Here is a 27,105-nt window from a genome sequence, read left to right as displayed (position 1 = left end):
CAAGTTGGGCTCAGAGGTATTATCCCAGTGATGCCAGAATGGTTTCTTAGTGATGTCAGAATGGAGGCAACCTACATATATTGAAGATGAGTCTTCCACTGCTGGTGAAAGAGGAAGAAAACTGTGTGGTGATATTAGAAATATCTCCACCTGCTGCATAGGAATGAATAAAAGACAGTAAGAATCATCATTTCAGTGTCCTTGCTGGTAGGAAGTTCTGTCTTTGACTTATATTATTTCAGTTAAGAAGATTCTTTTATTTTCTCTCCCAAACTAAAACATTAAGTGTATTTATTGACCCCTGATAGGACCCCAAAGGGCCTAGAGGTTTAAAAATCATAAAGTCCCTGGCTGGTTTTGGCCAGTAGAGTCATGCCCCCCACCCCTTTTCTTTCATTTAACTTAAATAAAAGATGAAGTACTATTTTATTCTTTGTGCTTTTTGGAAATATCTTTTGGTTTTTAATGATCGTTCATTATGCCTTGAAACAGCTTTTTGGTTTAATGGTGCACAATAGATGTTGCGAATTATTATGCTCATGGAGAGTGTTTGTGTGCTTCCCAAAGCCTTACCTCATGTGCCTTCAGTCAGGGAAGACCTGTAGTGAAACTGCATCTTTTTCATTATCTGCTTTTAATATCTATAGTTTATCGACGATGACACTGCAAGCATTGCTTCTTCTGGTCGTGCCAGCCGTGGGCGAAGGGAGAGTGTGGTGAGCGTGATTTGCATGCAAACACATACGATGAGTTTTAAAATTGCAACACTGTGTGATCACGTGAAATCTGTTGGAAAATGAAATTTGCACTTGACAAAATGAGCGTTTTCTTCAAATTTAGTTTATATGAATAACTTGCCTTCAGAAATGTATTCCTGAGAATACATTTTCTTAGTGGGCTATGTAAGCTTTCCTAGTGACACCTCTTATGTGCTAGTCATTGTGTACTTGACAGATTTTCACTTTTAATTTTTTGTTGCTATTTTATGCACGTGCATGTATGTGACCAAAACCAAATTCACCAAAACCAAAAAATTTCTCAAGCAAAATTAATGCCTCCACATTGTTTAAAACTCATTACTATGGATTAGAAGTCATGCTGCCATTAATTAGTTGTTTCCTTCGCTGTGTATTTAAATTTAACCATAGTTTATACATCTTTTAAGGCCCATGAATACTTTGAGTTGCTGATGGCAAAATTTAAAAATTTTGGTCTTAGAATTCAATTAGAGTTACAATTATAGAGGTAACAAATAGCTATGTTAGAATACAAATTATATAATTTCAGGTTATTCTTTTGATGAAGCAAGAAATTTTACAGAGGGCTGATGACATTTTTGCTATACTTAAAAATTGATTCGAAAATTACATTGGTGAGGATGGTATGTCAGCTTAGAGCTAAAACAAAAGAGCCCAATAAGTAAGAGGCTATAATTCCTTTAAGAAAATAGAAGGTCATTTAATACAAGTCATGTTTTGTGAAAGATTGTAGACACAAAGTTTTCATAGAAAAGGGGAACAGCAAGAGTTTGTGAACTTTGTTGCCAGAAATCCAGTGATCTAATTAAGACAGTTGTGGTCCATTGGCAAGCCAGTTAATGCTCATACTCAGAGCTGCAGGAGAAAGAACAGTCCGTGACACCTGAAAGCACCCCAGAAAGTGATGGAGTGGAAAGGGCAGGGGCTCTGAAATAATGATGCCTGGGCTTGAACCATTTCTCCAACCTGTTAGTTGTGTTAATAGCGATTTCTTTATTTGTACAATGGGCATGTAATGACTATCTTTGTAGGTAGGCTTAATATATGGATTAAGTGAATTACTATATAGAAAATAACTATCAAAATTCTGAGATAGTGGGTACCGTTATATTATTATATGTAAATCTAAGTTGTATTACTGTGAACGAGAATACTATTGCTTGATTGTCTCAGCTCTTAGCAAAACTTCATATTTGTAAGCCTTAAGGAAGGCATCTCTGTGGATGGGCTTCCAGATTCCTTTCTGGAAGAGAAGAGATTTTGATCAAGGTAATCAAACAGAGCTGAGGTAAAGAACAGCTGATGAGTGAGGTAAAAAATATTCATTATTTATTAATTCAACAAATGTGTATGGAGGGAGTACCTGTTATATGTGAGGGACCATGTTAAGTGCTGGGAATAATGTGGTAAGCCACATAGACCAGATTTCTGATTTCATGGAGCTTATATCCTTGTGAAAGAAATAGAAAATAAACTGATAAAGATAGGAACAAAAAAGAGAAAGTAAACCCGGTGACTGTGAAGAGAAAAAGCAGGTGATATTATAGAAGATATTGAGTGTGTGTGTGTGTGTGTGTGTGTGTGTGTGTGTGTGTGTGAGAGAGAGAGAGAGAGAGAGAGAGAGAGATCCCTTGGATGGGGTGATCAGAGAAGGCTTCTCCAAGGGAGTTGACCTTTGAGCTGAGAGTTGAACTGCTTGAAGAGCTGCTTGAAGAGCTGGGAGGAGATCCTCCTAGGCCAGTGCCAACGGCGAAGGTGGGAAGAGACTGGGTATGTCTGGGGAACCAGAAAGAGGCCAGTGTAGTTCTTTCATTATTTTGTTCTACAGTTCTCAATCCTGAGGAATATGAAAAAGAGGGAACTGTGGAAATTGGTAAAAGGCACAGTAAATACTCTGCAGATAGTTCTGCATTCAGGATATATGTGCTAAACAGAGCTGATAGCTATAATGCATTATACATTTGTGAAATATAGTAGAGGCTTTAGGTAAATGCTATCCTAGAATCCCTCATGGTGAGGGTGATGCTGGTTCTCAGGCAGTACATGGATGATCTCTATAGCATAGAACTCTAGCTAAGATGAATAATAAGAGCTTATTTTAGGGAGCTGTGATGTCATTTAGGAACCCTTTACATTTCTTTCTCACCTTCTTGAGTAGGTAAATCACAGCAGTTTCCTCATTTCATTTCATGATACTTTATCACACACCAAAAAAAACTAAATCCCCCATATGCCAATGTTCTTATCTTTTTCTTCTCTCTCTTCTTAACTTTTAAAGCATCTCATTTTTTTCCTGACTGAAAGGTTTCTGCAGCTGATTATTTTAGTCGCTCCAACCGTAGGGGTAGCGTGGTCTCCGACATGGATGATGTCAGCATCCCAGATCTGACCAGCGTGAGTGCAGCGCGTGGGGATTCACTGTCTCAGGCTTGTGACTAACAGCTAACAAAATAGCTATTTTTAAATTAGGAACTTAATTTACTGCCTAGGAAATATTTATTTCAGCACACTAGCATAAAATACAGTTATTTGTTTTGTTTTGAAATGTATATATTGATATGTTCTGATTTTTTAAAACATTTTTCCTGTGGAAATTTTCCCCCATAGAACCCATCAGCAGCTCCAACAATTATCAATATTTTGTCAATTTTGTTTCATCTATTTCTTCCCCTTTCCCTCCTTTTTTTTCCTGAAGTACTTTAAAGCAAATCCCATACATCATGCCATTTCCCAATAAATACTTCAGTATGCGTCTCTAGTTGAGAACTTTTTTCTTTATTTACTGTGCCATTATCATACCTAATGAAATGAAAAATAACTCCTTAAAACCATCTAATACCTAGCCCATATTTAGATATTCCTTATCAGTCTTAAAATTATTCTTCCCTTTTCATTTTGGAGAATCTATAAATTTTTAGGTAAACTTTGAAGGTTGAACAATAAAATATCCTACTTAGCAAAGAGTGACTAATTTATAGTAACTGGGAAGAATCTGAATAGATTTTGAACATTTGGATTATGGCATTGTTTTGAAGAAATACCTATCTATTGCTTTCACATTCATTGGGAACTGAATTTAGGAAAGACTGTCCAGTAGAAATGCCTTGAGGCATTTACCTTAATGAAGGAACCTAGACCAGCAGATGTCTACCTGCCTGATGTATGTAACAGCCTGATTTTCTGTCTGTGATGTCTCTCCGTAACTGGCATTAGTGTTGTTTGCCCTTGGACCAACGCTGTCCTAATTATCAAGTGCTTTGAAGCAGATGAGGCAGAGTGCCTTAACAAAAAATTAGACAGTTTTTTAATGAAGAGAGAATTATTTATATTTAGCACATCACCGATTGTATTTAAATAGCTATTTCTGGATGACTAATCCTAGAAAACAATTTTGAGTGTTGTCCTTAAGTATTCCAGATTGTTGGCGCTCAAAGCTGGCTGGCTGAGCAACAGTCCCATCTTGACCTTGGTCACATCAGCAGTCTCTCTGCACACAAAGTTAGAAGACTGGCTCCCAAGTCCTTCCCTTGAAATATTGCCCATTTTATTAATTTGCTTAGTAACCTATTTTTCATAGATATAAACAATTTAATTTATTGTGTACACCTTTTCTCTTTAAAACTTTGAATTCTTTTAGCATCTAATGTGATGTCTCAATTACTGACTATGTCCTCCTTAACGTTTATTTCTTGGCAATTTATTTTAGTAACTACACAGGAGTGAAAAGGTTGACAGTTTTTTTTAGTCTTCCACTGCCTCTACTAATTAAATAAAACTCTTTTCTTTTGCCAGGTAGTTATTTTGATTTGTCTACATACTTTAATAAAAAGTATACATATTTAAGGTATACAGCATAATGATTTGATATATATGTATATAGGCTGTGTATATGTATATCGAATCATGTTGTATACCTTGTAACATAAGCACAAGCTTCTCTAGAGCAGTGGTTGGCAAATCTGGCCAGCCCCCTGTTATTTTATAGCCTACCAGCCAAAGTTTTCTTTGTTTTTTGTTTTTTAATGGTTTTCTAAGTACCTATATAATATCCTTAATTTTACCTCTTGGCAAAGCCTAAAATATATGTTGGGCCCCTCTCTAGAGCAAAAAAATTTGGAATAAAATACATCTTTATTTCTAAACAACTCTTTCAAATGATGGTATTAAAATGTGTTCACGGGGCTTCCCTGGTGGCGCAGTGGTTAAGAGTCTGCCTGCCAATGCAGGGGACACGGGTTTGAGCCCTGGTCCGGGAAGATCCCACATGCCACGGAGCAACTAAGCCCGTGCGCCACAACTACTGAGCCTGCTCTCTAGAGCCCGTGAGCCACTGCTACTGAAGCCCGCGCACCTAGAGCCCATGCTCTGCATCAAGAGAAGCCACTTCAATGAGAAGCCCGCACACCGCAACAAAGAGTAGCCCCTGCTCACCACAACTAGGGAAAGCCCATGCGTAGCAACGAACACCCAACGCAGCCAAAAAAAAAAAAAATGTGTTCACAACTAAAATTCTGTTTCCACTCAAAAAGGTTCAAATTGTATTTTACCATTTTAGTAGGATAAAATTATCTGTCAAAGTAGCCATTTGCTGAAACGAAGGTCAAAGGGCCTCTTAATCAGAGAATAAGAAATATCTTTCTTTTAAGAAACCAAGGGTTTCAAAGATTTGATAAGATATGTATTCTAAGAAATATTTCTCATGTACTAATTTCAACAAATAATCAAAGAGTGTAGATTTAAAGAGAAACAATCTATACTCTGATGTCAAGAGCAAAGCATTTTCAGATTTCCCAGACATAAATAAGGCAAAGGCATTTATCACTGAAATGTGGAAAAGATGATACTTAAGACTTTGTTTACGAGTTGATAATTTGAAATTCTTAAAAGAAGCAATAAAGTTTGCCATCATGTGCTCTTCTTTGTGCATTAATACGAATATGAAATATTACTGATATAAGCCTGTCAGCTATCTTTCCATTTCCAGCTATCAAGGGAACCCTTTTCTTTTTTCTTTTTTTTTTTTTTTTGCGGTATGCAGGCCTCTCACTGCTGTGGCCTCTCCCGTTGCGGAGCACAGGCTCCGGACGCGCAGGCTCAGCGGCCATGGCTCACGGGCCCAGCCGCTCTGCGGCATGTGGAATCTTCCCGGACCGGAGCACGAACCCGCGTCCCCTGCATCGGCAGACGGACTCTCAACCACTGCGCCACCAGGGAAGCCTGGAACCCTTTTCTTGATTGGAAAATTACCTATTTAATTATTTAGGAGTGTAATGGCATAATATTTACTTGAAAGTTTTTGAGAATAGTAGGCTGTAGGCAGTATTCATGAGCAAGTCCTGAGGGCTTTACTAAGGAAAAAAGCCTTGCTTTCTGTTTTGTTGTTGTTTTATATTTTAGTCTACCATTTTGTTTAGCCACTTTTTTTAAAGCAATTTGATGACTTATTTTCCGTATTTTTCTCTATCTCAGTTTAATTTGCTTGTTTTACAAAAGTGTGACTATATAGTACATATAACCTTTGTTTTCTGATTTTTCATATTATTGCATATTTATTTTTTCCATGTTATTCATATATAACAATTTTTAAAAATCAGCTGTAGTCACCATGTTTTACATTAGATCCTCAGACCTTATTGATCTTCTAGCTGAAAGTTTGTACCCTTTTACCAACATTTCCCTCTTTTATACCTTAGTATATTAAACATGATTATATCTTATTCCACTTAAGAGCCTTTTGAGGATCTGGCAGACTCTTTTGGTCATCATTTTGAACACTAGCTTGTCGTTGCAATGCAGCTATGTAGACCTCCCGGGGCTTTTAGAATACCAGGTTTCAACTAGCTCTTCGTCTAAACGGAAGGCTGCACATAACACAGCACGAGCCTGAAAAGTGAGCACTGAAGAGTCTCTGGCCAAGTCCCTGCAGCGGGGCTGATCTAGGCATTTTTGCTACCTCCACAATCCCTGAAGTCTGGCACATGATCAGCTTGGGCAGGTGCGGCAGTTGGGATCTGTCAGGAGATAGTGAAAGCAACAGAATCAATCCTGCAGTGGACTGGGTCAGTGGTGCAGCCTCTGAAATGTAAGATTATTCTCAGGTGACTGTCTATTAAAAAATGGGTGGGTTTGGGGGTCATTTGTGTGAGAGTGGGATAAGAGACAGGATTTCAAATGGACCTGGAAGAATGTTTCTGAATGCTGCTTGTTTTTCTCTTTAACTCATTAGTAGAAGAGAGTTGGAAGGTACTCTAAGGAAAATAAGTCAGTTTATTTGGATATGGTATTTCCTTCACCCTGAGGAATAAAACATTAAATATTAGGCAATATATTTTACTAGTATAGATGTGAGGAAGATAATTCCTTTTTATGGCAATAACTGCCAATATTAAAAACTATTGTCATCGCCTGTTTTAAAACATTTCATATGTGGTTTAAAGAAGTCAAAATGAACTAAAAATCAGTTCCTTTTTTTAAGAGTATTACAGTAAGAAGTAGCAAAAAGAATTTGAAGTCTGAGATAGTATTTATATTCTGATTTGGTACTTATAATAAAAGGTGTTTACTGAGACAGAAAATGAACACAAATAAATGTGGGTGATAAAAAAAAGCAGAAAAAACTGTCAAATATGAGGAAGTTAGAGTGAAGTGATATGAACTGAGCCAGAAATAATGACATTTTGTGTTTTAATAATTAACTAAGGAAGGTTTTCAAATCTCTTCTCGAGATTGGGCTAGGAGGGTTGGTCTAGGAGTTGGAATCTGGGTATATTTTCATTTAGTTAAATTTTTCTGTGACTTTTTTCCCCCAGTGGTAATTGGGACAGTATATACAGGTAAATAATAAGAAAAATTCACAAAACTGAGGTCTGGATTCAGCTCTGACGTTTAGTAGTTACGCATGCTTCAGCAAGATCTTTCACCTCTGAATTTCTCTTTCCTCAGCTATAAAATCAGGGTTTTAGACTAAACCTTTAAGGTACTTCCCTTCTTGAAACACCAACTAAAACAACCGTAAGGCCTATCTGCAGAAGATAGGATAACTTAATTATGGTATGTCCAGATAATAGGGTACTATGCAGTTGTTAAAATAAATGAGGTAAGTCTATAAGTACATATGGGATATAATTCATTTATTCATTCATCCAGCAAATTTTGAGTCCTGTATGCCAGGTGCTATTCTTTTTTTATTTTTAATTTTAATTAATTTATTTTTGGCTGTGTTGGGTCTTTATTGCTGCGTGCGGGCTTTCTTTATTTGCGGTGAGCAGGGGCTACTCTTCGTTGCGGTGCACGTGCTTCTCATTGCGGTGGCTTCTCTTGTTGCGGAGCACAGGCTCTAGGCACACAGCCTTCAGTAGTTTTGGCTCGCAGACTCAGTAGTTGTGGCACACGGGCTTAATTGCTCCGCGGCATGTGGGATCTTCCCGGACCAGGGTTCGAACCCCTGTCCTCTGCATTGGCAGGTGGATTCTTAACCACTGCACCACCAGGGAAGCCCCAGGTGCTATTCTTGGTGTTAGGAATACAGAAAAGAACATACAGACATAGATCTTACATTAAAGAGAGAGAGATCAGGCAATTAATAAATAAGTTTATTTATTAATAAATAAGTTAATAAATATCATGGGGTCAGGGAGTGATAAATGCCATGAAGAAAAATAAAGTACTTTCTCTGATCTCTGAAACATGGTAAGGGGAAAATCAAGATATGGAATGTATTTGGGACACTACTGTTAGAATTTTTTAAAGACTGGGTGTAGGTTGCCCTTGAAGATCTGGGTATGGTGTACCTCTAGAGAGAGGCTTACTTTGCATACCCTTTGTGCTGTTTTTTTCTTTTTTTTGGATATGTGAGCGTGTATTACTTAAAAAGCAAAAACGAAAACCAGGCAACCAATTCCTTAGTGCTGTGGGGAAATTTTTCTGATGATATATTTCACATGCTGTAGTCCAATCTGAACTTTTTTGGCTAAGTGTGCTAGTCTTAATCTGTGTGTCCTGTGTCAGTAATGCTAAGATAATAACGTTTTTTGGCTTTTGGTTTTATCAGAATTTTCTTTTTGATGTATACACTTTTGTGTGTGTGTGTGTGTGTTAACTTTTACAATGATAAAATTTAAGTTTATATATAGTTTTCTTTAATATGTTTCAAATACCATGAAAAGAAAATCTGTGTAGAAGTTCTAAATTTTTCATAAGGACAGCTTCCTTACACCATATCTTCCTTAGATAAGAATTAAAGTTCTTAACATCTTGTTTTATGTGTCCCAACTTTTATTTCAGTTTTAGTATGTTTGCTTTTAGGTTCCAAATATCGATTGAACTTGGAGAACTCAAATGAGGTCACTTCTTTTTTTTCCCCATAAAAAAATCAAAATGCTAAGCATCTTTTCTGATTTTTATCTCTGTTCTTTTCTAGTTGGATGAAAAATCTGACAAACAATATGCTGAAAATTACACAAGGGTGAGTATCTAAATTCCTAAGGAAATTAAGTTCTCAAGGTCAATAACTTACTATCTACTACTATTTTATTCTTGATTTTACAACAGTTTAACTGATGGAGCTACTCTTCCTCTCTTCATCTACTTCCTGTCCTTGACCCCCAGATTCCTCTGTGGTTGAATCATGTGAAGCACTGGGAAGAGAAAAGACACTGCATTTTATTTCCTTGAATGTCACCTCTTAAACTTTTGGCTGCTCTTTTGATTTTCATTCCTCTAGAATTTAATCCTTAGAAGAAGCCATTAAACACTGAAAATGAAGAAGTGTCTTTAGGAATGGTGGTGACAAACTCTGAGGGTTTTGTTTTTTTTCCTATTATAGATAAATTATTCTTTGAAGTACAATAAAATAACTCCTTTCTAGGAGTTGCTTTGTGTTTAAAAAATCTCTAATTTTCTTCTAGAAATATTTTTAGAAAGTCATCTTAGGGAAATTATCAGGATTAATTTTGTGCTATGCCCCCAAAAGGTGTACCAGTTCTATCCAGCAGAAATACAGTGCTAGCCACAAATGTAAACAACATATGTAAGTTTAAATTTTCTAGCAGCCACACTAAAATAGTAAAAAGAAACAGATAAAATTAATACAAATAATATATTTTATTTAACCCAAATGTCCAAAATATTTAAACATAATCAATATGAAAAGTTATTAATGAAATATTTTACATTCTTTTTTCCACACTAAGTCTTCGAAATCTGGTGTGTATTTTACACCTAAAAAAAAAAATTCTCAATTTGGACTAACCACATTCCAAGTGCTCAATCACTGCATGTGGCTAGTTGGCTGCCGTATTGAATAGCACAAATCCCTGCCATTTATTAATTCAGTAGCATGATGTCGCATTTAAACTCATTGTGGGAAGAGCAGTCTAAATTCATAGTGATACACGGTATTGTTGCTGTCAGCTGCAAATAGTATCTCCAACTTTATCAGCAAAGTATTAGGAAAAGAAAAGATTCTAAAGAAGCAGCTTCAGGAACTAAATAGGAGGACTGCTAATTAGCATACCAACTATAACATTCTAAAACTGTTTAAAATCAAGCTGATGTACTCACCCCAGTGCTGTTTACAATACAGCAAAGATAAACTTAGAAAACAGACAACTCTCACACAAACCATTTCCTTCTTAGTTATTATGAATTCTAGATTCCAGTAAAGCGAGCAAACACAGTTGTGCTTAGTATGCCTGGGCCCATCTCTGGGTACCCTCTCCCCAGAGCCAATCTAAATTGCCTGTGGATTGCATTCGGTAACTTCTTGTCCACACTGTGTTAGATCTCTCCCCACCACCCTGGCCCACTTTTAGTTTCCACAGCAAATATATTTTTAAAGAAACAAGACTTAAAAGTGCCATATTTCTTTTTCTCTAGCCTTCATCTCGAAATTCTGCCTCAGCAACAACCCCTCTAAGTGGAAACTCATCCAGACGAGGAAGTGGGGACACCAGCAGCTTAATAGATCCAGACACCTCATTAAGTGAATTGCGGGTAAACCGCGATTTTTGGTTTGCTTTTTATAAACAATTTTTTGGCTTCTTTGTAGTCTACTGGAACTATTTAACATTTAATGTGTCTTGGTAGGAAGAAAAAAGTATGGTATGAGTTCTTTAAAAAAAATTGTTAGTGCAGTTCAAGAATGTGACTAGGGTCTGGAGGGAAGGAGATTAGTTAATTCTTCCATTCTCTTTCCTGAACATTTGATGATATTGGAATGAGTTCTGCTAATTTACAAATGCCAAAAAAACTTTCTAATGTATATAAAAGTAATTCTCTCAAATAATTGGCCATATTTTAAATGGAAAATATGTGGATGTACAAGGAACCAGATTTGGGGAATTATTAGTCTTTTGAGCCGTTATGGTGTTACTTGGCTGCCTGAATACAGTTATCTCTCAGTGTTTCATGATAAGATAAGTATAATAATATTTGGGATGACAGAAATACCTGAGTAATGTAAGCTCATTTAACCCACCAGTTGAGTCTCCATTCTTATAAATAACCCTTTCAAAATGTATTTGAATGTCTGTTTGCTGAACGTGCTCTTTTTGAGGAACGAGGGAAGGGCAGTAATAAAAATTGCATTCATTCATTCGTTCAGCATTGTTGAGCACTTGGCCCCACAGAGTCAGGCAGTAAAGCACACTTTGGACTTAAGGAGTTCGCTGTTTCATAGGGAAGACAAACGGGTATAAACCAGTAAAACCAGGTGGTGTGATGCCATGGTAGCAGCAAGAATAGGGCTGTTAAGGGAATTCAGAGAAGCATCATCTAAATTAGACTAGAAGAAGAGATTTTAAAAAAGGCTTTTCGGAGGAGACAAGGGGTGAAGGAAGAATAAAAATTAACCAGGCAAAGAAGCTGAAGGGTGAAGGCTTTCTCAGATAGTTAAATTCAGAGACCCACAAGATTATCTGTATAGCAAAGTTGCCAGAGGGTAGGATGAGAAGTGAGGATTCGTAGTGGGTAAGAGAGAAGGCTGGAGGAGTAGTGATGTCAGCTTTACCCTGACAACTATGGGATATTAAATAACGGAGCAGTACTATCTGATTTGCATTGCTAAAGATTGACCACAGACTGGAAGAAGCATTGGAGGCAAGGAGAAGAGTTACCCTGTGGTTGAACAATGGGGATGAGATGAGCAAGTCAAAACTGTGGTGGGAGAAAATGTAGGCAACTTGCTCTGAAGAGAGTATTGGAGAATGGAAGTTGTTTGGTCAGTAGAGAGAGAAAGTTAAGAGGTTTTTATGTTCTTTTAAAGGCAGCATTAGTTGTTGTTTTCATTGGTTGGATTGAGCCAGTAGAGAGAGGCTATGAAGGTTAAGGAAGGAGAAGGGGTAGCTGACTGAGAAAGTGCCTGAGTGGGTGAGAGGAACGTCCAGGGATCAGATGGATGGAAGGTGGCCGCCCCTTCCCACTGACCCAGTAGAGGAGGAGGGAGGGACGGGTGGGGACTGAGTGAGATTGTGGGCGGGGTAGGAGCAGGAGTCTGGCTTGTGAAATGGGCATCTCGTAAAAGTGGGCTGAGGGTTAGGAGAGGGTGAGGATTGGAACAGCGGCAGCAGCACTGCAGAAGGAGGCCCAGGTCAGCCTGGCTCTGACTTTGAAGGGGTCAGTGTTATTGAACTCTTCCTAAGTACCAGGCATAAGCACAAGGGTGCAAGGTTGAATAAGCTTAACTCTTGCCTTTAGGTGCTATTTTCTAGTGGGACAAAAGGATGGGGCATTCCAGCCTCAGACTGAGCTTGTACTCGCTGTTTACTTGTATTTCTTCTTTGGGAGAACAGCCTCCCTGAAGGAAATGAGATTTTTGTATCCTAGCATTTGGCTCCTAATAGGCACTTGATAAATCTCTATCAAATGAACCAATGAATAAAAGACAAACCTACCAAGGAAGGAATGAAGGGGGCAGGGGAAATATATAGAAACTCTGTGTAATGGGCCTTTGACAGTTGATCCTGCCTGTTAATTGTACAGTTATGTTCAGGGCCCTGTAGCAATTATTTCCCCCCTAAATCAACCATCCAGAATAGACCTCATGTAGCAAGGTCAGGTACAAGGGAAACAATATTTTCCATTTAAAATTTGACCTGCTTCACTTTTCTTATAAGGATTATGGTAACATTTGGAGCAAAGGCTTTTCTCATCATTTAAATGATGTCCTCAGGATAGACTCTCTCATTTGACATTGTGTTTAAAATATTTGTTTAATACCCCTCCCTTTACTTATCTTTCTCCGAAATTAATTGTGGTCAGTAACCAAGTCATTGAAAGACAACTTTGTTCATACCTAGTTTTACGTTTTTAAAAACTTCGCATGACTCAGTAGAATCTTCAGCTTATAATTAATTTGCTACATATTTTACTAGTTATCGGTGGAGTGTTATGCTAAAAATTATTTGAATGATTGATACAGTTTTTTAAATTGTATGTTAAAAAATGTTATATAGCTTTTGTCCACAGCCCCAGCCCCATTTGCTAATGTTTTTTCCACAGGAGTTAATGTCAAGGAAGTATTTGATATGTTAGATTGATTATTCCAGGCCTTCCCCAGCCCCACCATCACCTGCCTGTTTGCCCCTTTTAGCAGTTTGCAGTGGCAGTTACGTTTGTGTACCTCAGTTTCTCTGCTTTTAGTCTAGAATATGCAAAAGTAATTCACATTTCATCTGAATCCTTTGAGACTTTGTGTGTGGTTTTATGCAATGGTTCATTCCTATGTCCTGCAGGATATCTATGACCTTAAGGACCAGATACAGGATGTAGAAGGGAGATACATGCAGGGGCTTAAGGAACTAAAGGTATCAGGGCCCATTTTGCAGCCCAAGCATGTTCTCTGTACGCAGAAGTGTTGGTAATGGTGGTTTCACAAATTCTATTAACCCCACTGCACATAGCTTTACTAACAGTGTTTGTCTTTCAAGCATGTGCTTAACCTGCAATGCATAGGAAAGGTGAACTTCCGATCTCTGCTTATGTTTAAATGTGTACTGTAGTTTTTGGAATATTCAGGAAAAGATATTATGCCTTACAGTTTTTAAACCTTATAAAATACTTACGTATCCCTTGTGTCTTAGCCTTACAAAATTGAGTTGGGCAAAAACCTATAAAGTGTTCTAAGAATATTTTTTATTGAGAATTAGACCTTAAAATTCTTCCAAGATAAATGAAAGAGCATTGCCTGTTTCTGTCACCAAATTCAGTCAGTATTAGGAGTAGAAGGAAGAAGCATCTAAGAGAAAGAGCATTATTATAAATATTCCTTCTGGAGGAAGGACCCTGAAGCATGAGGACTGTGTTTTCTTTTTGTTTTGATTGTTTTTCACATAGATCAAAAAGGGTTACACAGATTTGGTGCCTTAAAGAATTTGGAGGTAAATTTAAATGGGCCTTATTTTTTCCAATCAAGGATGGCTACCAGTTTTCAGTAGAAGTGTCCATGTGAGGCAGACATTTTAGTTGTAAATGGCACTTGATTATCATGCTCTTTCCTATGTTTTCTTATGAAGTTCAAACCTAATATTATGAATTACTGTAAGTTTCTCTGAATACATGTAGGTCCCTATTTGAAATAGAAATAAACACCAGGCCTCTAAAAATGCATCAGCAAGGCATTCGGAAAGGTGACTCAGGATATGCTCAAAGGACAGAGTGTAGACCTAATGGTCAAGGCTTTGCTCAGCCGCCCAGCATGATTGGACTAGCCTAGCTACCAGCCACAAACTTCATGCAGGTGATTATGGTCCAGAAAGGGTGGAAGGCCTATGGAGAGCGCCCCCAGAAAGCCTGGACGCTGCTGACAGCAGTGTGTGGTTGTTGGTAAACATCAGGAGGATCCCAGAGTTAGTGAGCTGATGTGCTCAGTTAGTTTTACTGCTCTCATCTTCAGGATTTAATCCCCCTTTTAAGGTTTTAGAGATATGAGTTGGAAATATCTTAGATCAATGGAACAAATCCAGTACATTCAATAAATACATTCATTTTAAAGTCTCGTACGTAACATAATGTATCAGGAAAGCAAGTGATTCAAAGGCATTCTTACTCGTTTTTTATTTTATCTTAAGTATTTTCTCCTTACCTTTTAGATCTACCATTTATTTCATTTTTTGAAGGATACAAAAAACAGATTAACCTTATTTGAGACTCTGAACAGATAAGTCCCCTTTTCTTAATTCATGGTTAGTGTATAATTGAACTTGACTTCAAATTATGTTTATCCTTGAAATGACTCTTTTAAATGGAAAAAAAATCTTTAAAAAAATTATCTGGTTGGTGGTCAAGGCATGGTGGTGTGATGTATCTATATTCTATTAAAAAAGGATGCTCGGTCTTGCTTATGACATTATTCTTAAGTATGTCTGCCTTTGAGGTGCTTTTTCCCCCCTCTACCCTCCCTCCACAGTCACCTGGGTCTTGTTAACACAGATCGCTGGACTCTACTCCCAGGTTTTCTCATTCAGTAAAGGCCTAGGATGGGGTGGTTGAAAATTTGCATTTTTAGCCAGGTCCCAGATAATGCTGTTGCTTCTAGTCCAGCACCTACACGGAACATCACTGCCTTAGACACATTTAAGTAAAATTCATTCCTTATGGATATCACTGTGTGAGCTAGATTAAAATCATTAAAACTACCTTGAGGGAATTCACTGGTGGTCCAGTGGTAGGACTGCGAGCTTTCACTGCTGAGGGTTCAGTCCCTGGTTGGGGAGCTAAGACCCTGCAAGCCGTGTGGCCAAAACAACAACAACAAACTACCTTGACACTTAAGTTTAAAATAGTCTTCTGTGGTCTTTTGTTTAAAGGAAAAAGTACACTCCATACATTTTATGTCAACTTTATTATGTTATATATTGTGTCCTTGCAGCTGCTGCTTGAACTGTCTTAGATTCTGGTGTTCATGCAGTCATGCCCCATTTTGTATGGGACTGAGTTGTGAGGAGGACTTTTTTTTTGCTATTAGTCTCTGAGATGGATCAGAATCATTCTAAATTCTGCATTGTGTTAAGACACCTACTATATTTGAACCATTATACAGTTAACTGGGCTTATATTCTTTATTTTGGGTGTATTTATTCTCAATCATAATATAAATCTTACCTGTTAATACAGTCCTGGGTTGTGAAGAATTATTAAGTGTATGCATATGTGTTTGTGTGCATCTTTATTGAGATATAAATCACATACCATAAAACTTACTCATTTAAAGTGTACAATTCAGTGGGGTTTTTTTGCATAGTCACAGAATTGTGCAACCATCACCAATTTTAGAACATTTTCACTACCCCCGAAAGAAACCCCATACTAATCAGCAGATGTTCCCCACTCCTCCACTCCCACTCCTGCACCTAGCCCTGGGTAACCACTAGTCTATGTTGTCTTTCGTGATTGGCTTTTTTTTTTTTGCGGTATGCAGGCCTCTCACTGTTGCGGCCTCTCCCGTTGCGGAGCACAGGCTCCGGATGCGCAGGCTCAGCGGCCATGGCTCACAGACCCAGCCGCTCCGCGGCATGTGGGATCTTCCCAGACCGGGGCACGAACCCGTGTCCCCTGCATCGGCAGGCGGACTCTCAACCACTGTGCCACCAGGGAAGCCCGTGATTGGCTTTTTACTTAACATAATGTTTTCAAGATTCATCCGTGTTATAAAACACATCAGTGTGTGTGTATATATACATATACACATATATGTATACATATGTGTGTATACATACATGTACATATATATACACACACACACACGTGGCTGAGTAGTATTCCACTATATGGATTTACTACATTTTGTTTATCCATTTGTGAGTTTGATAGGCATTTGGATTGTTTCCAGTTTGGGGCTATTATGAATAATGCTGCTGTAAACATTTGTGTACAGCTTTTTGTATAGACATATCTTTTCATTTCTCTTGGGTAGATTACCTAGCAATAGAATTGTTGAGTCATATGGTAATTCGATGTTTAACATTTTGAAGTACTGCCAACCTGTTTTCCAAAGTAGCTGCAGTATTTTACCTTCTTCCCAGCAATGTATGAGGAGTCTAGTTTTTTCATATCCTCACCAACACTTATCTTGTTTCTCGCTTTTTGATTATAGATAATAGCCATCCTAGTAGATCTGAAGTAGTATCTCATTATGGTTTTGATGTGCATTTCCCTAATCACTAATTATATTAAGAAAGTTTTTGTATTCTTATTGTCCATTTATACACCATCTTTGGAGGAATATCTGGTCATATCCTTGCCCATTTTAAAACCGAATGATGTGTCTTTTAATTACTGATTTCTAAGTGTTCTTTATATATTCTGGATACAAGCTCCTTATCAGATATAAGATTTACAAATATTTTCTCCCATTTTATGGGTCATCTTTTTACTTTCTTGGTGGTATTGTTTGTAGCATAAAAGTTTTTGATTTTGATAAAGTCTACTTTTTCTTTCATTGATTGTTTGGTATCGTATCTGAGAAACCATTGCCCACTCCAAAGTCATGAAGATTTACTCCTGTGTTTTCTGGGAAGGGTTTTATAGTTTTAGCTTTTAATTTAGGTCTCTGATCCATTTTGAGTTAATTTTTGTGTTTGGTGTGAAGTAGGAGTCCAACTTTATTCGCTTGCATGTGGATCTCAATTGTCCCAACACCATTTATTGAAAAAACTACTCTTTTCCCACTGAGTTGTCTGGGCACCCTTGTCAAATATCAATTGATCATAAATGTAAGGATTCTGGACTCTCAGTTCTATATCACTGATCTTTTGTTTGTTAAACATTTGCATTAATATTTTAAAATTTTATTTCCAGGGATTTCCCTGGCGGTCCAGTGGTTAAGACTCTGCACTTCCACTGCAGGGGTGTGGGTTCAATTCCTGGTTGGGGAACTGAAATCCCACATGCTGCATGGCCAAAATGTTTTTTTAAATAAAATAAAAATTTACTTCCAGAAGTGATGACTTTTTCTATGTGAAATGTTTTTCTTTTTAGTTTTAAAAATACTGCTAGATGTAGTTATTAAGAAACAGGCTGTAAGCTATTTTAGGCAGAAAACTTTGAAGTATATAAAAATTTAGGCATTGAGTGGTAGCTCTTTTATCTTAAATAATAGTTTTTATATTGCTTACTTATTTAAAAATGGCTAATATTTGAAGTTGCTAGACAAAATGTTTATACATTTACATTAATGTTATGCAGACCAAGAAAGTACTGAAAACGCAGGTCCAGGAAGTGGTGCAATTCAAATAAGTATGAAATTTACTTGAGTAAAGGGAGGCTGTCTTCTGTTGTATCTGTATTCTGTTGCGAATAGCTGTTGTTAAAAACTACAGAAGTAACACTTCTGAAACCATTAATGATTCTGTATTTTATGATTTTTACACTATGACTCTTATATGTTGTCTGCACACCTTTTCATCTTTCAGAGGCTACACTGCTGCTTGAATTTGTTTTCTTGGATAGCAGAGAGCCCATAAAGTGCTTATAATGATGCGTTCTTGGCTTATTGTCATCCTCCTGTTTTATGTGCATGTTACTAAACAAAGAGTTCCCCAAACTGCTTTTATTTTGCAAAAATGCATCTTTATGTGTTTGTGCCAGTGCTATAGTTTCCTGTTACATGACATATAGGCAATGAACATATTTTAGATATTAGGCTGATGACTTTGACTTTCATTTAGGAGTCTTTGTCTGAAGTGGAAGAAAAATACAAGAAAGCCATGGTTTCCAATGCACAGTTAGACAATGAGAAGAACAATTTGATATACCAAGTAGATACCCTCAAGGATGTTATTGAAGAGCAGGAGGAACAGATGGCAGAATTTTATAGAGAAAATGAAGAAAAATCAAAGGTAATTGCTCATCTTACATCATGCCTTTCTCTGGGGTCAGAAAATTAAAACCTGCCATTTAAGAAGTACTGGGTTTGATGGAAGAGCACAGCATCCCCGGGAATGATATTTCCATCACAACTGATTGGTGCAAGGAAATTGACAGAACGTAAGATTGCAGGTCCTGAAATATTTTCCTTTCTTAATTTTTATTAGATTTAACTTGTTTTCATAAGGGGAAGCTTATGACCTCCTTTAGTTTCTGAAAATAGAATACAGCTCAAATTTTATCTTTATTTTCTATCTCTTAATTGGGACAATTACAGTGAATTACTTCTTCCTGCTATAACTGGCTGGAACTCCATAAAACTCCAAAGGCTTTCAGAGAGGTGGTTCATTTTATTCTCTTTTCTTTTCTTTTCTTCTCTTTTCTTCTCTTCTCTTTTCTTTTCTTCTCTCATTTTTCAAGAGAACCTGTTTTCTAAATGGTTGGAGAGACGTCTTTAACCAGTTAATTAAAAACTGCACTGTGGAGACGTGGGTCAAAAATCAACAGATGTTTTCTTTAGAGGTTTGTAAGCTATATTGTTAAAATGTGCAGATGGAAAATAAAAGCCACTGCCCAAGGCCTGGATTTGCCTTTTGACAACTGCAGAAAACAAGTTGGGTTCTCTTAAAAGCTTACTGGATTTTTAAAAGCATTTTAGTCAGTCCAAGCAGAGGACAAGTGGATATTACTGTCAAGAAATGAGTTGCCAGTACATTGCAAAAGTTTTAAAAATAATAATAATAATTTAGGAAATGAGCTTTGATGAATTGTTAGAAACAACAGCAATCTGTATTTGTACATAATAAAGGGAGAAAAGCTGTTAATATAACCTCTAAGGGACCAGCATTATTACTGTAGACTCTGTAGGGATTTCTTTTCTTGAGGACCAAAAATGGTCATTCCAGCCTGTTTTGGTCACTTTTAAAAAGTGTTAGGAAGTATTTGTAGTGGGTTTGGGGAAAGGAGGGATGAAGAGGCAGAGTGCAGGAGATTTTTAGGGCAGCAGTACTATTCTGTATCATAGTATAATGGTAGATACATTATACATTTATCAAAACTCATAGAATGTACAGCACTGAGAGTGAACCCTAATGTAAACTATGGGCTTTAGGTGACAATGATATGTCAATGTAGGTTCATTGATTGTAACAAATGTACCACTCTGGTTTGGGATGTTAATAGTGGGGGAAGGCTGTTCCTGAGGGGTGGGGAGAGGAGTGGGAGTATATGGAAACACTGTACTTTCTGCTCCATTTTGCCGTAAATCTAAAACTCCTCGAAAAAAAATAGTGTCTATTAACAAAAATGTTAAAGTAAGAAAACTTGTGTCTAGATAAAGTGACAAAGAGGCCTCTGGGTATTTTCATATTGATGACAGTGGCTCATTGAAGATTTGGTGACAATAGATGTTTCCTCTTTGATTCTTCCTGTATCTCATAGGCCAATTGTGGAGTGTCTGAGCTGTCATACTTTTCTTAGTCCTTGGACTTCTTTTTTGCCTTCCCACACATTCTTCATAGCTATTTCTGGCTCTTTGCTTCTAACAGATTAGAAGAAAATCTCATGCTAAGTATTTAATGATCAGTCCTAAAACAAGTTCTTATCGTTCCATCTTCTCAAACGTCCTTGAGCATTTTTAAAATAAAAAAAAGTCCCTATGATAAGCTATTTTAACCAACTTCATTTTTCCCTCCTATAATTTTCTAAGATGCAGAGATGTCTTAGTATACAGAGAGTTGTGGCTTTTCAGTTTGTTTTTGTTTTTAAATCTTGTGCTTTTTGAATTTGAAAAATCTGTATGCTTTTTTTAATACCCTGGGGATCTGCGTCAGGTACTGCGATGCAGAAGACTTTGTGGTCGTGTCTCTCTCTGCTGTACCTTTACCCTGAGTTCTCTTCTCCTAAACAGATATTGCCTCGTGCAGTAGATGTTCCTGTTCAGAGACATACAGAGAGGTCAGGCACTCTGGTATGTTTCATTATAGCAGCAGATGGTGAGGGTAGAGAATGATATTCATACCATTTTTCAAAATGTCTTTAGTGTTTTCTGCCGGAATTATGGTAACGGCATCTTAAATACTGTCTCTATACCTACTTCAGGGACAGAATGCCTGATTAGGAATGTCTCAGGTGTATTATTCTTTTCTTAATAGCTATTCATTATAGGAGGGAATGTTTTTCCTCTTTTTTTTTTTTTTAAGCTTATCTGAGATTTAATAAAATCTTTTTTGGCAGATTTTAAACATACAAAAAAAAAAAAAAAAGAAGAAGAAGAAGAGTATAATAAACTCTCCTGAACCCATTTACCTACCCCTAACAAACCATCAATGTATGGCCAATTTTGCCCTGTCTACTTCCCCCACTCACATTATTTGAAGCAAGTCCTAAGTACCCCATATTTTAATATGAGTTTAATATGAATTTAAATGATATGGACTCTCTTTTTTAAAAATATAACCACAAGACCATTTCACATCTGAAAAATTAATAATAATTCTTTCTTGCTACATATCCTGTCATGTTAAAATTTCAGTTGTCTCAATGTCATAAATGATTTTTCTTTTTCGCATTTAAAAAAACAATCAGGATCTAGATAAGTTCCACACATTGGAATTAGTTGTCATGTCTTGTAAGTCTGTTTTTATTTATAGGTTTCCTATCATCTCTTTTTTTCCCTTGCAATTTATGTGTTGAAGAAACTGGATTGCTTTTCTTTTAACAGTTTCTGACAGTCTTGGGGATTTTGCTGTTTCATTACTGTCGTTCTTTACCATGCTCCTTTTTCCTCTGTATTTCCTGTAAATAGTTAGGTTTAGAGGTTTAATCAAATACAGGTTTAGTCTACTTCATAGAGAAGTAGACTGAACCCTTCAGGAGGCCCAGATGTATGGCACCTCTCTCTGTGATGCTGTAACTGGATACTTATATCCATTAGTTGATTAGGGGTTGCAAAATGAGATATTCTAATTTTATCATTACTGTTTTCTTTCATTTTCTTTTATTGTTTTAAAACAGCTTTATTGAGATATAATTCACATACCATACACTTCATCCATCTTAAGTGTACAATTCAGTGGTTTTTTGGTATCTTCACAGACAAATTCAACCATCACCATAATTTTAGAGTATTTCATCACGTCAGAAAGCAATCCTGTACCCTTTAGCTGTCTCTCACTCCCCTCAGCCCTGAGTAACCACTATTCTACTTTCTGTCTCTATAGGTTTCCCTTTTCTAGACTTTCATATTAATGGAATTATATAATTTGTAGTCTTTTCTAATTGGCTTCTTTCACTTTGGTTAATATTTTCAAGTTCACCTGTGTGGTGCATGCATCAGTACTTCATTGCTATTTATGACCTAATAATAGTCCATTGTATAGGTATACCACATTTTGTTTATCCATTCATGTGTTGATGGACATCTGGTGTTTTTTCACTTTTTGTCTATGATGAATAATGCTGCTATAAACATTTGTGTACAAGTTCTTGTGTGGACATAAGTCTTTCTTTCTTTTAAATATATACCTAGGAGTGGAATTGCTGGGTCATATGGCAACTCCATGTTTAACCAGTTGAGGAATAACCAGACCCTTTTCCAAAGCAGCTGCACCATTCCCTCCAGCAAGTGTATGCAAGTGTAAGCAGGTTCTGATTTCTCCACATCCTCACCAACACTTGTTTTTATCTGAGTTTTTTCCTAGCCATTCTAGCAGGTGCAGTTTTGCTTTGCATCTCCCTGATGACTAATGATTTCAAGTATATTTTGATATGCTTACTGACTCTTTGTACATCTTCTTTGGAGAAATGTCTGTTCAGATCCTTTGCACATTTTTAAATTGGATTATCTTTGTGTTACTGCATTGTTAGAGTTTGTATATTCTAGATACAAGTTCCTTATCAGATACACGGTTGGCAAATATTTTCTGCCATTCCATGGGTTGTCTTTTCACTTTCCTCTGCTTTATTTATTAGTGTAAGTCCATCTCTAAAGAGAAATTTCCCCTCATCTCTTATTACTCAATGAAACAGCTTACATAGGAAAGGCAAGATAAAAACTTGATTCTTTTCCTTTGTTTACAAGTTTTCAAAATAAGGAATTGGTTGTTTGGCATCTTCTCATAGTGCCCAATTATTTTTGAAAAAATCATTATGAAGGCAAGAATGCAAGCATTTGATGATTTCAATCCATTGTAGCTTATATTCTTATTGATTTTCAGCTTGTCCCACCTTTAACTAATGTGAACATCTTCAGGTTGATTCCCAAGTAATTTTGATCTGAGTCTAATTGGTTGTGATAGCTTCTTTGCTGTCTAGCACAAGAAAGTGGTCTGGACTCGTCTGGTACAGTTCCTGCTCCAGACCTGAAAGCAGCTGTTAGTACAAGGAGCCCTGGTTCTCTTTTAGTGGAGCATGGGTGCTAGGGGTGCACTTGCCACCAAGATGGTAACTGTTTATAGACCTTTTTAGTGGTTCTATCAGGGAAATATGTATGTGGGGTGTTTTCTGTTTGTTTTTAAAGCCAAAATATGTTATGCTTATAGTTCTAGTTTATATTCAGGACGTAGGGCTTTTACTTGACCTCCTTTGTCTTATACACGTGTATCTCCTTCTTCCCACACGACCACTCCCAGGTCTCAGAGTCCCTAGGGATGCTAGTAATTATGTTATAGTCTATTTTCATTCCTTTCTCCCACAATACCTAGAATAGCAATACCAACATTACCAACAGTATAATTACTGAAAATAGTTAAAAGTTTTTTGTTTCTTTTTTTCTGTTTGGTTGTTATTTTGCTTCTAGGTTATGTATAGTACAACCATTGTTTTTAAAAGTTACTTGAAATAGTTCCTCTGTGCTTTTACTACTAACTGGACGTACATAGCTAGGTTCACTACATTTTATCTTCAATACTTAGGAACTGCTTTTTAAATTTTTATTATGAAATTACTTTTAATTCTGGTAAAAGCATATAACAAAATCTACCACCTTAACCATTTTAAAGTGCACATTTCAGTAATGTTTATTCACATCGTTGTCTAACAGATCTCCAGAGCTTTTCACCTTGCAAAACTGAAACTGTCCCCATTACACACCTCCCCATTCCTCCTCCTCCAGCTCCTCACAACCACCATTCTACTCTCTGGCTCTGTGAGTTTGACTCCTCTAGGTACCTAATATAAGCAGAATCATATAATATTTGTCTTCTTGTTACTGGTTTATATAACTTACCATAATGTCCTCAGCGTTCATTCATGTCATAGCATGGGTCAGAATTTCCTTCCTGAATACTATTCCACTGTATTTATGTGCCACATTTTGCTTATCCATTCATCTGTTGATGGAAACTTGGGTTGCTTCCACAATGAATTGCTTTTAAATTTACTTTTGTTTTACAATTTTGTGAATTATTTACACAGATCTCAATCAAATCAATAAAGAAAATGTATTCAAAGAAGTCAGTCTTTTGTCTCTTTCTCTTCATCCCGATTTCTTCCTTCCTTAAGGAAAATTTTTTAACATATTAATTGGAGTATAATTGCTTTACAATGGTGTGTTAGTTTCTGCTTTATAACAAAGTGAATCGGCTATATGCATACATATATCCCCATATCTCCTCCCTCTTGCGTCTCCCTCCCACCCTCCCTATCCCACCCCTCTAGGTGGTCTCAAAGCACCGAGCTGATCTCCCTGTGCTATGCGGCTGCTTCCCACTAGCTATCTATTTTACATTTGGTAGTGTATATGTGTCCGTGCCACTCTCTCACTTCGTCCCAGCTTACCCTTCCCCCTCCCCGTGTCCTCAAGTCCATGCTCTATGTCTGCATCTTTATTCCTGTCTTGCTCCTAGGTTCTTCAGAACCGATTTTTTTTTTTTTTAGCTTCCATATATATGTGTTAGCATACAGCACTTGTTTTTCTCTTTCTGACTTACTTCACTCTGTATGAAAGTCTCTAGGTCTATGCACCTCACTACATATAACTCAATTTCGTTTCCTTTTGTGGCTGAGTAATATTCCATTGTATATATGTGCCACATCTTTATCCATTCGTCTGTCGATGGACACTTAGGTTGCTTCCATGTCCTGGCTATTGTAAATAGAGCTGCAGTGAACACTGTGGTACATGACTCTTTTTGAATTATGTTTTTCTCAGGGTATATGCCCAGTAGTGGGATTGCTGGGTCATATAGTAGTTCTAGTTTTAGTTTTTCAACTGTTCTCCATAGTGGCTGTATCAACTTACATTCCCACCAACAGTACAAGAGGGTTCCCTTTTCTCCACACCCTCTCCAGCATTTATTGTTTGTAGATTTTTTAATGATGGCCATTCTGACCTGTGTGAGGTGATACCTCATTGTAGTTTTTTTTTAATTTTTGAATTCTATTATATATTTTTTTATACAGCAGGTTCTTACTAGTCATCAGTTTTATACACATCAGTGTATACATGTCAATCCAATCTCCCAACTCATCACACCACAACCACCACCACCCCGCTTTCCCCCCTTGGTATCCATATGTTTGTTCTCTTCATCTGTGTCTCAATTTCTGCCCTGCAAAACGGTTCATCTGTACCATTTTTCTAGGTTCCACATACATGTGTTAATATATGATATTTGTTTTTCTCTTTCTGACTTACTTCACTCTGCATGACAGTCTCTAGATCCATCCATGTCTCTACAAATGACCCAATTTCATTCCTTTTTATGGCTGAGTAATATTCCATTGTATATATGTACCACATCTTCTTTATCCATTTGTCTGTCGATGGGCATTTACGTTGCTTCCATGACCTGGCTATTGTAAATAATGCTGCAATGAACATTGGGGTGCATGTATCTTTTTAAATTATGGTTTTCTCTGGGTATATGCCCAGTAGTGGGATTGTTGGGTCATATGGTAATTCTAGTTTTAGTTTTTTAAGGAACCTTCATACTGTTCTCCATAGTGGCTGTATCAGTTTACATTCCCACCAACAGTGCAAGAGGGTTCCCTTTTCTCCACACCCTCTCCAGGATTTGTTGTTTGTAGATTTTCTGATGATGCCCATTCTAACTGGTGTGAGGTGATACCTCACTGTAGTTTTGATTTGCATTTCTCTAATAATTAATGATGTTGAGCAGCTTTTCATGTGCTTCTTAGCCATCTGTATGTCTTCTTTGGAGAAATGTCTATTTAGGTTGTCTGCCCAATTTGGGATTGCGTTTCTTTTTTTAATATTGAGCTGCATGAGCTGTTTATATATTTTGGAGATTAATCCTTCGTCCGTTGATTCATTTGCAAATATTTTCTACCATACTGAGGGTTGTCTTTTTGTCTTGTTTATGGTTTCCTTTGCTGTGCAAACGCTTTGAAGTTTCATTAGGTCCCATTTGTTTATTTTTGTTTTTATTTCCATTACTCTAGGAGGTGGATCAAAAAAGATTTTGCTGTGATTTATGTCAAAGAGCGTTCTTCCAATGTTTTCCTCTAAGAGTTTTATAGTGTCTGGTCTTACATTTAGGTCTCTAAAACATTTTCAGTTTATTTTTGTGTATGGTATTAGGGAGTGTTCTAATTTCATTCTTTTACATGTAGCTGTCCAGTTTCCCCAGCACCACTTATTGAAGAGGCTGTCTTTTCTCCACTCTATATCCTTGCCTCCTTTGTCATAGATTAGTTGACCATAGGTGCGTGGGTTTATCTCTGGGCTTTCTATCTTGTTCCATTGATCTATGTTTCTGTTTTTGTGCCAGTACCATACTGTCTTGATTACTGTAGCTTTATAGTATAGTCTGAAGTCAGGGAGTCTGATTGCTCCAGCTCCTTTTTTTTCCCTCCAGACTGCTTTGGCTATTCGGGGTCTTTTGTGTCTCCATACAAATTTTAAGATTTTTTGTTCTAGTTCCGTAAAAAATGCCATTGGTAATTTGATAGGGATTGCATTGCATCTCTAGATTGCTTTGGGTAGTAGAGTCATTTTCACAGTATTGATTCTTCCAATCCAAGAACATGGTATATCTCTCCATCTGTTTGTATCATCTTTAATTTCTTTCATCAGTGTCTTATAGTTTTCTGCATACAGGTCTTTTGTCTCCCTAGGTAGGTTTATTCCTAGGTATTTTATTTTTTTTGTTGCAGTGGTAAATGGGAGTGTTTCCTTAATTTCTCTTTCAGATTTTCCATCATTAGTGTATAGGAATGCAAGAGATTTCTGTGCATTAATTTTGTATCCTGCAACTTTACCAAATTCATTGATTAACTCTAGTAGTTTTCTGGTGGCATCTTTAGGATTCTCTATGTATAGTATCATGTCATCTGCAAACAGTGACAGTTTTACTTCTTTTCCAATTTGTATTCCTTTTATTTCTTTATCTTCTCTGATTGCCATGGCTAGGACTTCCAAAACTATGTTGAATAATGGTGGCGAGGGTGGACATCTTTGTCTTTTTCCTGATCTTAGAGGAAATGCTTTCAGTTTTTCACCATTGAAAATGATGTTTGCTGA

General features: G+C 37.0%; 1 protein-coding gene across 2 annotated transcripts in view; it reads left to right on the top strand.

Annotated features, from left to right (window-relative positions):
* LRRFIP2 (LRR binding FLII interacting protein 2) overlaps positions 1-27,105 on the top strand; it is a 122,200-nt gene that overhangs the window by 64,152 nt on the left and 30,943 nt on the right. Inside the window, exons 13-18 of one of the 2 annotated variants that reach the window (XM_082637805.1) lie at positions 648-716; positions 3,063-3,152; positions 9,178-9,222; positions 10,635-10,751; positions 13,490-13,561; positions 18,422-18,592. In XM_082637805.1, coding sequence (XP_082493931.1) covers positions 648-716; positions 3,063-3,152; positions 9,178-9,222; positions 10,635-10,751; positions 13,490-13,561; positions 18,422-18,592 — 564 coding nt within the window. The remainder of the gene's footprint in view (positions 1-647; positions 717-3,062; positions 3,153-9,177; positions 9,223-10,634; positions 10,752-13,489; positions 13,562-18,421; positions 18,593-27,105) is intronic. The other variant, XM_082637804.1, reaches the window with a different exon arrangement.

This window comes from Mesoplodon mirus (genome assembly GCF_964341445.2).
Source record: "Mesoplodon mirus genome assembly, chromosome: 12".
NCBI classification, from domain to species: Eukaryota; Metazoa; Chordata; class Mammalia; order Artiodactyla; family Ziphiidae; genus Mesoplodon; species Mesoplodon mirus.
Note: the sequence above shows the minus strand (reverse complement) of the source record. Positions and strands in the feature narration are given on the sequence as shown.